We start from the raw sequence: 14,041 nt of genomic DNA on the forward strand, positions 1-14,041 counted from the left end.
CTATGTTTATATGACTACTTTTTTTGTTGATAAACTGTTGAAGCTTGTTCAGTATAACACTGGATTCCCAGTAACACCATCTGTGTGCGTCAGCTACTCACTGGGATGATGTAACTGGGATGATGTAATGCCAGATGTCTACCTTCGCTTGATAAACATTGACTAAATGTCCAAAATGTAAATTTATTAACAGCTTAAGCGTTGAGTATTGACAGGGCGGTTGATGAATGTTACCTGGCAACATTGGGATCCAGTTCTTGTTATTCAATTCATCCTCTGGTTTCTTCCAAGAAGGAGACAGAGACATACTGTCACAGCCTGAAGGGGGGGGGGGGGGAGGAATGTTACTGCAGCTCTTTACTGTGGCGTGAACTCAAGTATGGGATCTCCCTCTCAGTTTGATATTGTAGTATAAGGGATTTCTGCACCGACTTGTTCACACATTCCCCTGTTTGTTGCCTTCCTCGGTGGGTCCTGTCGAGGTGTGCAGCAGCAGAGCGTGGAGAAGGGAGAGAGAAGAAGAAGAAGGGGGGGTTCAGCCACATGAAAGAGTCGGATTTAATTGAACCGATCTCATTGGCCACGTTTCCTCTGCTCTCCTTTAGAAACGTCAACACCCACACAATCCTTTCACATTCGCTCAATACCCCCACCACCCCCAAAACACACCACTCTCAGTTAACACCGCCACGGGTTCCGTGGCTCAGAGTGATCTTCCTACTCGCGCAGTTTCCTGCTTTCATGCTGCGTGAGCGTGCTCAAAGGGAGATGAGCGGTAATCACACACAGCCTCAACCTTTTTATGGCTCTTAAATTACTATCTATACTCGCTCATCCATAATGTTCAGCCTGTCATCGCTGCTGCCTTACTCATTCTAAAGCCATTCTGTTCAGTTTGCCATCATCATCTTCTGAGGTGTATTATAACCATAATGAGCACAGTGTGTGTCAAGTGCGTATTGAATTTCAGACAATTGCTAAAATGGCCTGAACAAAATGGATTTAGAGTTTTAGTTGCTGAAACTGTAGAGCTGCACGTTACTTTAAAAGAAGACAAAAGGCTGCAAGTTCAGAGGGTAGGCGTTCATCTTCATCAGCAGTGCCAAAGGCTGGCTTGCAAGTAGCAGCAGCAGCAGCAGCAGCGGTGGTGGAATGGATACACAGAGACTGAAAAGGAGGTGTTGGTTAATAGTTAGCTGCTGGGCTGGGGTGATCAATCCATCATGCATACAAGTTAGATCTAGTGAAGAGTTTGGTTGGAGGGAAAAATTATGTAAAAGTGTTAAGCATAGTTTCTTTTGTGTGTTTTCTTCCGCATGTCATCATCATAACTTCTCGCTTTTGCTTTTCCTTCCCTCCCTTTTTCGCACAGATGTGGCCAATGGCAGTTCGGGCTACCGGCCTCCTCCCAGGACCAGAGAGGTGGTCATCAACGGTCAGACCGTCAAGTTGAAGTATTGTTTCACCTGCAAAATCTTCAGGCCGCCTCGTGCCTCCCACTGCAGCCTCTGCGACAACTGTGTGGGTGAGTGAAAATCTAATCCCCCCCCCGAATGTGATCTTGCGTGGATGAGATATGAGCTCAATCGGGTTACAGCTATATTCTCCCCGCCGGTGCTCAGTGTTGTTTAATTGTTACAACGCAATGAAATAAACAAGACTGAGCCCAAAGCAATTTACACTCTCCTCTCTGTATATTGGAGACATAGACCAAGGTCACTATGAAGTATGTGATGCAAAGCTACAGGAAGTATACACACACACACACACACACTAAGCTACCGTCATCCACGTACAGCAGAGGGATGGAACTGTTTTCATCAGAGAAACAAAAAGTCACAATGAGCAGCAACATACGGGCTGAGTTTCTTCTTGCTGTATTCATACATATGCTATCTCTATGGAGACCAACTGAGAAACACTGCTAGGCAATTACTGGAACACACAAAAAAAAAAATAAGTAAAGAAAGCTGAGTCTTTGTATCTCTGCCTCATCAGGGCTTTTCGCTGCACATTCACTCGTCTCCCTTTGAACACGCCGCTAGTCTCGGGAAGTCGACTCAAATTCTGACAAAGACGAGGAAGTGGTAAACACACGGGCGGGGACGATAAGAGGCGGCCGTTATCGTGACAGGAAGGCTGATAGATGGATAGAATAATGTAGAGACGCTCCTACAAATGGGCCGCGCCTGTGTGTCGACCCACAAGACGGAATTTAACTGGCTCGTTAAATGGACTGATAAATAAGATGAGTGGCCTGACATCATAGACGCCGTGAAGTTATTTAGATGCATGATGTAATCCTTTTAGAGCAAATCTTCAGAAAGCGTTTTTTGGATACAGATGGGAGGAAATGAAGAAGGAGAAGCGAAGGCATAGTTGGAATGTCCACAGTGCGGCTGGGTGGGACGGGTCCAGAGAGGGTTACGCTCCGTTTCCCCTGTCTGCTCCTCAAAGCTCCAAGCCTCCACCCAAATCCTTCCCTACGTCAGCACTTGTGATAGTTTGGATTGGAATTCGCTCGTCGCCCGGAAATTGGGAATCACCGCGGTAGAAGAGTGTGAGAGATGAGCCAGAATGGGTGGGGACACACACGGGTGGTTGAGTCCCTTCAGTGCTTCTTTATCTCCTTGGAAGCGGTATGTTTACATTAAGTAGAGTAGTGGAATTTGGAACACACACCGTTTTCCCTCTCTCTCTGACTCACACTCTCACTCAGTTCTCCTATGGTGATTGTTTAGATCTGTTGCTGTAGAGAAAAATTGATCAGATGAAACTTTCAATGCCATCAAATATAACAATGGCAAGGTGATACAGTTAGATCCGTTACGCCGCTCCTTCATTAACACCGCTGCCAGGTTTTGGTTGATTATTGATGAGCGGCTGCTGTGACAATGTGAGTTCAATCAGTAATCACCCCTGTCGTCGTCCAGGCTGCTCGTCTCTCTGACACGTCTCAACCAGTGCATTGATTAACGCAAAGCAAAGCGGGTCATTTTACCTCACTAAACAAATAATGGCCCTGATTAATTATTTAATGGCCTCCTCCTGTGCGCAGCTAGTAGTTAACTCCCACTGACAGGATGGAGGAGTCGGGGCTGATTGAATAACTGTACTCACAATAAGCACGCCACTCACCGAGCGATCGATAAAATGATCCCGTGTGCCATAGCTGCTCTCACAACGCGTCTCAGCTGAGGTATCTCTACCAGTTAAACACCTGAGAGAAGCCGCTTAAACATTTTATACTTTGCATTCTCTCAGTGTGGCGTTTCAAAGCATTTCCGAAATCAACACATTGTATTCAAACGATGCAGCCACTCCAGAGGTGGAAGTGAATGAGGCGGCACAATAACACTTTGTTTGGACTCGACAAAGACGCGCTCCCTATGCAGCGAGGTGGCTGACAGGTGTGTGTCAGCGTTTAACCCCCGGGGCACTCCGGGCTATGTGATACTCTGCGGAAGCCGTACATCAGACCGGGCCACATTTTCACTTCAACACCTCTGCTTTGTCTTCATTTATAATTCCTGCGGTGTCCTCAGACTCCCGCAGGTTGAGCTCTCTCTCAGTGGAGATGTGATATCCCCTGACCTAGTAAAGTGGTGTTTTTCTCCCTCACTTTAAACTTCACACACTCCCACAGTGACATTTGGTCTTTTTATAGCCTGCACACACACCGAGGCCAGCCACTAACTCGTAGTAGCTGGTTTATTTAGGGAGCTTTGTTGCTGTTGTGACGGCGGTAAGCTGCTGCTGTTGCTATTCTCTCGCTTTGTGCTCTGAACGTTTGAACAAGAATCAAACCAAATCGTCTTTTTGTTGTTTCCCTTGTTAGTCCAGCAGCTGATATCACACACTCTTTTGTGTCCCTCAGAACGTTTTGACCACCACTGTCCCTGGGTGGGGAACTGCGTGGGAAGGAGGAACTACCGTTTCTTCTACATGTTCATCCTCTCCCTCTCCTTCCTCACCATCTTCATCTTCGCCTTCGTCATCACGCATATAATTTTAAGTAAGTGGCTGGGGAGAGGGGGGTGGGCGGGTTACAGACACGGATGTCCCTCACACACTGCTCCATGGTGTGTGTTCTTTGTGTGTCTTTAGCCAGCAGGTTGTAAGTGGGCGGTGTGCAAAGCGACGGCATTCTGGCTTGTTACTGGCTTTCCAGCTGGGAGCAGGCAGGGGGCTCTCTCTCTCTGTGTGTGTGTGTGTGTGTGTGTGTGTGTGTGTGTGTGTGTGTGTGTGTGTGTGTGTGTGTGTGTGTGTGTGTGTGTGTGTGTGTGTGTGTGTGTGTGTGTGTGTGTGTGTGTGTGTGTGTGTGTGTGTGTGTGTGTGTGTGTGTGTGTGTGTGTGTGTGTGTGTGTGTGTGTGTGTGTGTGTGTATTGATGAGGTTTTATGTAATTTTGTGAAGGTCTGTCCATTATTTGAACCTGTCGTTTCATTTGCCGCATCTGTAAGAAAGCGACCGCATGCTCTTTGTGGTCCTGGCTGGTCAGGAGCCACAGAGGCCTGCACAGCTGCCTTACACAAACCTATTGGTCCGTTCAGACTCAAACCACCGTCCTCAGCACGGACGGTAGTTAAATTGGAATGTCAATGTAAGTGGGCACATTGTGTCCAGCTCAGTTCATCTTGTTGACAGCGCCCACTTAGACGTGGACAAAGAAAGAGACTCTGCAGCAGGTAATTGCAGAGTGTGTAGCATCTGATACAAGCTGCTGCATCGGGGGGTTGGTGTTGATGTTGTTTGAATGCTGATGTGTGTATGATGTGGTGGACACAAATGTACGCTAATGGAAACTGCTGACTTTTCTCTCTCCGCAGACTCCCATCAACTTGGGTTCCTCAATGCACTTAAAGAGAGTCCGGCCAGATATCCTTGCACTGAGTTAAGTTCTACTAGATACTACTAGTAGCATAGATTTCCTGTATTCCTCCATATTCCTCAGCGTATTCTCTGACTTGACACACACTTAACTAGTCCACACAGCTACAGGTCGTACTGCACATGACTCGCTTAGACCGCTTCCATCCGCCGCTCGTGTCTTTGTCTGCAGCATTCCAGTGCTTTGCATGACTGTGCATCTTGATTAGACCTTTAGTCCTGTGCCCATCGGGCTTACGCAGCACGCACGTCGACTCATCCTCACTCATCTGCGGTGATTGATTCGCTCTTTCTTTGATTTAATTTGGCTTTAAATCTCCCCTCCTTCTTCAGTAGCGTTCTGCGAGCAGGGTTTTTATACGAGCGCATCTGTGTCTGCGTGATAGATGCAAAGTGTGTGCGAGACACTTTAAGCCGCAGCTGTTGCAAATCAAGTATGTCAGCTTATTGTCTTAACATCAGCGGAAATCACTCAATGTGCAATTCACATCTTCAGATTGGGATATTTCAATAATGTTTAGTGTCGCGTCATTTGACCTCAGCTTTTGGCCCTGAATCCAAGCAGCTGAGGTCGGAAGCAGTCGGCTTTCATCTCTGTATAATGTCACCTTCCTGACAGACTGAGTCACAAATCAAGATGAGAGCACGAGGCCGGAGTCTCTCTCACTCTGCGTCTCTATGGCTGAGTGAGATAACCGCTCCTTCCTCTGGTGGATAAAAGTGTGCCAAGCCAAGCTGATAACAGAGTCCGTGTCCTACAGGGGTCTAATAAAGGGGAATTGGGAGTCGATAGTATCGCGGCAGTCATTTGTACTTGGTGAATGATGACATGTTTTGTCCTTGCTAAGGAGGGAGACGTTTGGAAGAGAGGAAAAAGAGAGAGATTAGGATAGAAAGAGGGGGCAGAGTGAGGTCATTAAGTTGAGTTTCCCAGAGCCGCTCACAGAATGATGCATGGTCGTTTTGTAGTTTATGTAATAGGGGCGTAATAGGGCAAAAACTTGACTGTGTGCTGTACTTAATACAGTTTCGGTGAGGGGTGGTGTCTCATTGGTGCTCGAAAGATACAATGTAGAACGATTTCATCACCTTTTGTACTGTATGGACTCAAATCTTCCTTGACTTCTTGGTGTCACTGTACTGGAGGTGGTGGTGTGTTTCTTCTCTGTCTGGTCCATAGTGGGCCTCTCAGGCTTCCACACCTACCTGATCAGCTCCAACCAGACCACCAACGAAGATGTGAGTATGGACATTTCTGATCAGGAGATATGTTACAGCTCTTTGTGCTCTTTAAACTCAGGCTGAATACTTTTACACAGAGTCGCTGATGCAATTAATTCTCCTACATGGACTGATTCAATAGGATTCCTCTGAGTAAACACAACATGTTGTGTAATCACAGTATGAGGCGAGTCGGAGGCGTCACACTCAGACTAAGATGTTTACATGCCTGAATAAATCAATTTACAATCTGGAGTAAGCTTACTTTGATTTGTTCCGAGCGCAATATCATTAGGTTTTATACATGGGGAAGAAATTGATTTGTTCCCTTAATCACAGCAGTAACTTTTAAATGCATTTAAACTTCCCAACATCGCTCTGTGGTCGATGGGTAGAGATGCTGAAGTGAAATAGGAGTTGCCTGTTCGCTTCCCGGCTGTGGTTATGATGCCAAGGGTTCACGTTCAATCCCAGTGAACAACTTCAACACAATGTGCAAACATAATGTCAGACGCACAAACCGCTCTGTGTTTACCGGCCTCTCTGTGACACTCGAAGTTATCCAACATTCCCTCTGAAACGATGGTGTGTGTGTGTGTGTGTGTGTGTGGGGTCTTCTCCTCCTCCAGATTAAAGGTTCGTGGTCGTCAAAAAGAGGGAAGGACAACTATAATCCTTACAGCTACGGCAATATAGTGACCAACTGCTGTGCGGCGCTGTGCGGACCTCTGCCCCCGAGGTAGGAAACTCATGGATGAACGTACAGAGCCTGTGTGTGTGTGTTGAGCGACATACTCACAGATGACAACATATCTTCATCTGTCACGATCATGCTTAACGTGTTGTGTTGTATAATAAGTATATCTTATCTGAAACGCACAATAACTAAAAGGAGACGTGTTCCTCGTAGTTTCAGTAAGATGTTTTACTGAAAAGCCTTTAGGTCTTTAAGTCCTTTAAACTGTTTAGATTGCTGGCAGATTGAATTAGAGAAGAATCCTCCTCCCCACTTTACCTCTCAGATTGTCTGTTACCTCACTAAACAGGCTGGACTTTGTATTGACTTTATACATTTCACAAATAAGATAATAATACCCTGAGAAATGAGTTGGGTTTTCCCCGGGTAGCGTCTTATAGACCGCCATCAGCATGAATGGAGAAACTCTGCAGGTCCACAGGGAGTCGATCCAATCACCACTCATCCTTTAATGTGGAAACTTAAAATTAAATTTTTTACATAGTTGCTGTCTTCTGTTTTGACCAGGAGGCTGATGAAGAACAGTTAGAGCTGCTGTGAAATGAGCAGCCTCTTCTTCTCTCCACACACACACACACACACACACACACACACACACACACACACACACACACATAGACATTGAGATGCTGCAAAAGACGGGGGAGGATTTCAGGCCAACTCCAACCAAATCCCAACATCAAAGTTGGCAAATTTGATTGGATTTCACACTTTTGCCGCTCATGTGATTCCAACAAAAATTCCTGCCAACTTGTCATCCCTTCATTCTGGCGTCCATGTGACTGTTAACGCCAGCACGCTTTACCCGTTCTCCCTCCGGCTTTGCCTCCCAGATCGTTTCACGTCCTTCACATCTCCCCCGACAATTACGCAGATGTCAAACTGGCAAATCTGGGATGGCCGTTCATCCTGACACAATAAAAGTCATCAGTATTCCGTATCATATGTCACAGTGGCACTGAGGTCATAAATGAGAGCGCGCTGCTCAACAACTGGACCCAGATAGCCGCTATCCGCTCTTATCTTTACTGGACACTTTGACGATACGAGGTTCGAACCGACGCTGCCGAGACGTCACCGAGCTCACAATCACACACACGCAGACTCTCCACTTCTGCTCGTGTCCGCTCACGATAGGAAATGATCTCTTTTATGAGGCAGATATGAGACATTTACCCACTGAATTTTAAACATCCTTTCGGAGCATTTTGCATCATTTGAGGAGTTTTATTGGCACCAATTCTTCAGCCGGTCTAATTTACAGTTTTAAAAGGTGGACTGACTCACTCCTTTACAACAGGTTTGAAGTTATTGGCACCGTGTTTTGGTTGAGGAGGACCTGTTTGTTCTCGGTAATGGTCTCTCTAATGCGATTCTCAGGTCACGATCTGGACCAGAAAGTGTTGTACAGCCAGCAAATAACATTAAATGGAAATGAGCCACGTTTCAACCGTGCTCAGTCACAATGATGCATTCAGATGAGTTGTTATTGTTATTAGATGAGTCTTTAAGGGCAAAAACGCACAATAAAAGCCACATTCAGCCCAGCTAGAGTGGAGCCGTAATGGAGGCTTTAATCTGCAGCGTCTCTAAACAACACAAACACATAACTCAACTGTAATGATTCCAGTGGGTGGCCAAGGAAAGTCTTTGCTACACAGGTGGCTGCCATCTGTTGTGTTGTGTGTGTCTGTGTTCGTGTGTGTATGTGTGTGTGTGTGCCTGGCCAGACGCAGGCTTCCCACAGCTGGGTCCACCAATGAGTAAGGAATGCTTCACCTAAGCTTTGGACTATTCAAGCAATGCTTTGTCACCCACGCACGCGCTCTCACACACACACACACACACACACACACACACACACAGCTCGTTCCCTGCTGAAACACTGACTCACGTTCTCATTGCATTAGCCTCTATGTTTTCCCTCCTGACCGTATTTACAGACATTCCAGACTTTATTTACAACTCCAACACGAGACCCCGATGCCGCCGCCGCCGCCGCTTCCACGAGTTTCTCTAACGACCCACTTGCACTCCGAGTCCATGTCGGTCCCCCCCACCCCCCCCCGCTCCTCTCTGTCATCATGATTTGTGTTATCTAGTTACCCGGCTCGCGCTGGTTTAACACTTTCCACCGCCTTGTTGTGGTTTTAGATTAACCTTCATCGTGCACGGCGGCGTTTGTATGCACGGCGGCGTGTTCCGATCAGCCGGCTGTGTCAGAGTCCTGCAGCATTAATGATGATGGGATAGAAGTAATGATTCACCCCACCGAGTGTCCGCCGTGATTTATAGCTGTGTTTTGTTTTGTGGGCGAGGGCAGAGTTCCTGCACACTCTGCATCTCATTACCAATATGCAAAACTAAAAATAATGAGGCCCGTGTGTGCAGAGGCAACAGATCAATCAATACTCAGACTATTGGCTATCAGGCACGGACCTAATCATGTAGATGAGCATGCTGCTGCTTCTCTGTGTGTTATTTGTGAATGAACCCCTTGTATGTCCTCATGTGTGTGTGTGTGTGTTTCTCTCTCTGTCCAGTCTCATCGATAGGCGGGGCTTCGTCCAGGCAGACGCGCCGCAGCTGGCACCGCCCACCAACGGCATCACAATGTACGGCTCCACCCAGTCGCAGCAGAGCCACATGGTAAGACTCTGACCCGACCCGACTCCGACCCGACCGCCTCCTCAGCACCAAACCGATAACCTTTCACGGGAAACACAGGAATCTTTGGGAGACTTTGGGAATGATGCAAATCAGGGTCAATTTCCAGATTGCGTGTACAGATTGCGGGCGCCGTTTGGTGACTTTTTGCTGCTGTACTTTTGTATTCAGGTCAGGGTGGATGAGGTTTCAGGAACAGGATGGTAACTTAGTAACTTAGTAACTTTAAAGTGAGTAACAGAAGACCAGTGCTGCTTCAGACGGCAGTGATGTTCCACGTGAGAGCCAAACATGCTGCTGCTCCTCTCTCTCCCTCATTCACTCTCACTCTCACTCTCCGTCTCTCTCTCTCTCTCTCTCACTCTCTCACTCTCTCACTCTCTCACTCTCTCTCTCTCTCTCTCTCTCTCTCTCTCTCTCTGTCTGTCTGTCTGTCTGTCTGTCTGTCTGTCTGTCTGTCTGCATTGCCATGTCTGCTTGTTTTCATAGACTCGTTTGTCTCGCCTGCCATAACGCGTCTCCCGGCTATGCCAGTCACCGGTCAGCACTGCGTCGCGGTGAGACCGAGTCGCCTCATGCTGACGGACTGCGAGCCATTTGTCCTTTTGTTCATTTGCCAAACAACGACGGAACTGTCTCTCTCTCTCTAACAGACGAGTGGGTGCAAATGAACTTTGCCCTGGAAATGACACTCCAAATGTTTTGATTTGGATGGTTTGGGGTCGCATGTTGAGGATTTGAGTGACCAGCAGGTGCGTTTGGTTTAAGGACCTGGAACATGTGACCTTGGCAAGGAGAGTGAGGGCCACATGTAGATAATGAATGCGGAACAACAGATAAATGGCCTTTGTTTGAGCTCTCGCTCTCTCTCACACACACACACACACACACACACACACACACACACACACACACACACACACACACACACACACACACACACACACTCTGCTGCGCCGCTCTTGTTTGTTCAGCTGAGTCCCAATGAAGTGAATCCATATCGTTGTTCTTATTCAACGACAACTGCTGCATTCATGCGGTCCAGTTTGCCCGTCATGATGACACAGCGAGGTGTGTGAGTGTGTGTGTGAGTGTGTGTGAGAGTAGTAAATACCGTTTAAATGAATGAGAAAAGGCTGCGGTCGGTAAACAGACTGATCCTTTAAATGTCAGCAGGAGCGGTTTGCCTGTGCTGACCTGTGCGCCGACAGCAGCGGCTCGTTTCCTGTCGTCAGATTAGCGTCTGACAGGTTTCACTCTGATTTAAAGCCTCTCAAATTCTCGCCATGTTTCCATTTCAACCCCTAAATTAGACCACGTGTGTGTGCTTACGTGTGCGACAGCGAGCCCAGCCCAGTTGTGGCTGTAAGGAAGTGCTTGACAGTTTTCACCTCTGCAGTCGTCTCATGTGTCGGATCACTGGGATCCTTCATCTCCTCCTCCTCCTCCTCCTCCTCCTTTTAGAACCTTTGACGTCTCCTTTTAGACGGGCGTTCAGTTTAATCGACCGGCTGTGATTTGCGCGGGTCGTTTTCCACGCCGGCTCTCAGACCACAACGCCGCGTCCTCTCTGTATTTAGCCGAGCGCTGATATACGATCAGGCGTCTACTTGGTCAGCTGCACTTCACACCTCTGATCCATCAATCACCTGGACGTCCCACAGTATAAAAGATGAATACACACTTTATGGGCAGTGATGGATTTTGTCGTGTGTGTGTGTGTGTGTGTGTGTGTGTGTGTGTGTGTGTGTGTGTGTGTGTGTGTGTGTGTGTGTGTGTGTGTGTGTGTGTGTGTGTGTGTGTGTGTGTGTGTGTGTGTGTGTGTGTGTGTGTGTGTGTGTGTGTGTGTGTGTGTGTGTGTGTGTGTGTCTGAGTACACAGGTTGAGTGTGTTTGCATTGTAAATGGAGTATCTGGCATGCAACCGTGTGTGTGTGTAGGTTTGGTGTGGCTGCAGGCGAGCAGGGACACTTGTGACAGACGCACTTCATGCTACAGTTTCACTTCCACACACACTCGCATGACATAATTGAGTGTACGCCACAGGCCGTCGTCAGGGGAAGCGTGGCTGACGGCCAGGCACGGTCATGATACAAGACGTTGGCTAATATCCGATTCTGTCTTACTTCCTGTCTGGCACAGGATGGTTGATCAGCCTTTGTCTCATTGTTTTCTCAACGCCTTTAGTGTGTTTGCTGTTGTTATAACTCAGCAGAAAAGCAGGAGTTACCTGTTTTCCTGGTTGAGCCTGACTTCACTTCCTTGATCGTCATCTTAACGTGCGATGTGTGAGAAAGAATGTGTGTGTGTGTGTGTGTGTGTGGATTATGAGACCTGTAATCAATGCTCCATTTGATCTGAGTTGTGTTTGTGCTCCTCAGGGTGAATCTGTGTCTGTAGCTTCCTCCACAGTGATGAAGACGTGTTTGTGTCACAGAGCTGTGTGTTCTTTGTCATGATTTTCGATTATTTACGTCCAAACTAGTTCCCTTCCTTGGTTGTTTGTTGTAGTTGCTGAGTCAGTGTAGCTGTGACACTCCGTTTCATATCCCTGGTAAAATTGCTGACGCGGCCCCGTGCGAGGTCAACGAACCCAGGCTGGAATCTTAGTCTTGTGATTTAACCTGGAGTGAACCCGAGCTCTTAAACACTACGTGCAGCCGATAAGAGGATTGATAAGCCGGGAGAATAAACTCAAAGGTGGTGGAACTTCTGTTTGAATCTCCTGTGTCATCTGCTCCTTTCAGGTCAGTGAGACTGTGGCAGAGAGGTGAGATGGAGGTCGAGGCTCTGATGCCCGTCACCGCCGCAAAACTGTTGATTTCTCTTCTTCCGGAGGTGTCTAATAAAACGGCTTTCTCTCTGTCTGAGGTGATGAAGGTGATCTCCTGGTATCCATGGCGCCTCGTGCCCTGTCTCGGTTACCGTGCAGCGTATTCACATGAGCCGCTTCCACTCTGAAGCCAGGCATGAGTGATCAATCGGGCATGAGGCGGGACTTAATTGCCCGGCGTCTTCTTCTCTGTCTATTGACTTCAGCTCTGTTGTTACTGAGGCAGATGCAGTCTGAGTGTCGCTCTGCATTCTAATAAGGTTACTAACATCTCCTTCCTTTCTCTTCTCTTCTCTTCTCTCCTCATCATCATCGTCATCGTCATCATCATCATCATCCACCCCCCCCTCCCGTCATGTTCTTCTTTTGGCTTCTCTCCATTGATCCGTTCTTCTTCCTGCTTCTCCGCCTCTCGTGTGTTTTCCGTTCCCTCTCTTCACCCTGGGCATCTTATCTATCTTATCCATCCCCATCTTCCTCTTCCTCCTCTGCTCCCTCAGTGTGACCAAGATCAGTGCATTCAGAGCACCAAATTCGTTTTGCAGGCCGCCGCCACCCCCTTACTCCAGCAGCCAAGCAGCGAGCCAGTCATCCTGACGGCGCCCCCCGAGAACGGCGGCTCCCTGTCCGTGCGCACCTCCCTCACCCTGGCCGGCCCGTGCACCTCCATGCCTCTGGGCCAGCCGACCCCTCCGACCTCCACCCCCAGCCTGAGCTGTCACGAGGCCGCCGACACGCTGCCCATGCACGGACACGGACACACACACAACCACAGCCACCCCATGCTGCAGGACCCGGGGGTCCATCACCACTTCCTGACCCCAGAGGAGGTGCCCTCGCCCCCGGGCATGCTCCCCTGTGGAAGCCCCCTGGGCCACAGCCACACCATGCAGGCCGGCTTCTACAATCCAGCCAGCCAGGACTCGCTACACGAGGACTCGGTCAGAGGACTGGTCAAGCTCAGCTCTGTCTGACGCTGGGATCTAGCCTCTTCCTCCTCTTCCTCCCTCCTGGAAACATCGGTTTAGCCTCTGAAACCTTGGAATTCCTCCGTTTGGTCCAGATCAACTCTCCGTCTCTCTCCTCCACACAATGCAGAACTAGAGAACTGTAAAGTCTTAAGTTCAGCTGCTAGGAACCGACGCAAAGTGACACCCGACGCCATTCTGCTCGCCAATATCGTGCCAAACTCCTCACTGGGACCAGACCAGAAGGTCCCGGTGTGGAGGCCACATACGACACCTCAGACACACACACACACACACACACACACGCTCCTCCTCCTCGTCCATGGTCCATAGTGGATGGGAGTGGAGTTTCCGTTTGTCTGAGGGTCGACGCCATCACGAGCAAAAATGAATTGATGTTTTTTGACATTACGTGACTTTTTTTAACCATCTGGATACTTTGTTTGTTTTTTCTCAATGGATTAACGGGTCTGGCGTGTTTTCCCGCCTGTGTGCCCTCTGCTGATTGGACAGCTCCTGATGCCTTTTTTCTTGGACGTTCCTGTGAGCGGTCGGCAGGGTGATGTCGCCGAGACGCCATCGTCCTGCTTTACCAACGTATTATTATTGTTCTCTTACAAAGTATACGATTTCCTGTGGATATTAATAAAAGACCAACTTTTTATGGGACCAGATTATAACATTATTGATTTGGTTTACAGAGCGCT

At 48.2% G+C, this 14,041-nt stretch overlaps 1 protein-coding gene across 2 annotated transcripts in view; it reads left to right on the top strand.

The window, feature by feature from the left end:
• The window catches only part of LOC143009599 (palmitoyltransferase ZDHHC14-like), a 29,371-nt gene extending 15,368 nt beyond the window's left edge, over nt 1-14,003 (top strand). The window contains exons 4-10 of one of the 2 annotated variants that reach the window (XM_076161638.1): nt 1,373-1,525; nt 3,878-4,015; nt 4,829-4,882; nt 6,031-6,128; nt 6,740-6,849; nt 9,411-9,516; nt 12,867-14,003. In XM_076161638.1, coding sequence (XP_076017753.1) covers nt 1,373-1,525; nt 3,878-4,015; nt 4,829-4,882; nt 6,031-6,128; nt 6,740-6,849; nt 9,411-9,516; nt 12,867-13,340 — 1,133 coding nt within the window. In that variant the 3' untranslated portion in view covers nt 13,341-14,003. The remainder of the gene's footprint in view (nt 1-1,372; nt 1,526-3,877; nt 4,016-4,828; nt 4,883-6,030; nt 6,129-6,739; nt 6,850-9,410; nt 9,517-12,866) is intronic. The other variant, XM_076161640.1, reaches the window with a different exon arrangement.
• The last annotated feature ends 38 nt before the right edge of the window (nt 14,004-14,041 follow it).

Source organism: Genypterus blacodes, unplaced genomic scaffold (assembly GCF_046128005.1).
Source record: "Genypterus blacodes isolate CSIRO-AG114 ecotype Tasmania unplaced genomic scaffold, CSIRO-AGI_Gbla_v1 ptg000112l_1, whole genome shotgun sequence".
Classification (NCBI taxonomy): domain Eukaryota; kingdom Metazoa; phylum Chordata; class Actinopteri; order Ophidiiformes; family Ophidiidae; genus Genypterus; species Genypterus blacodes.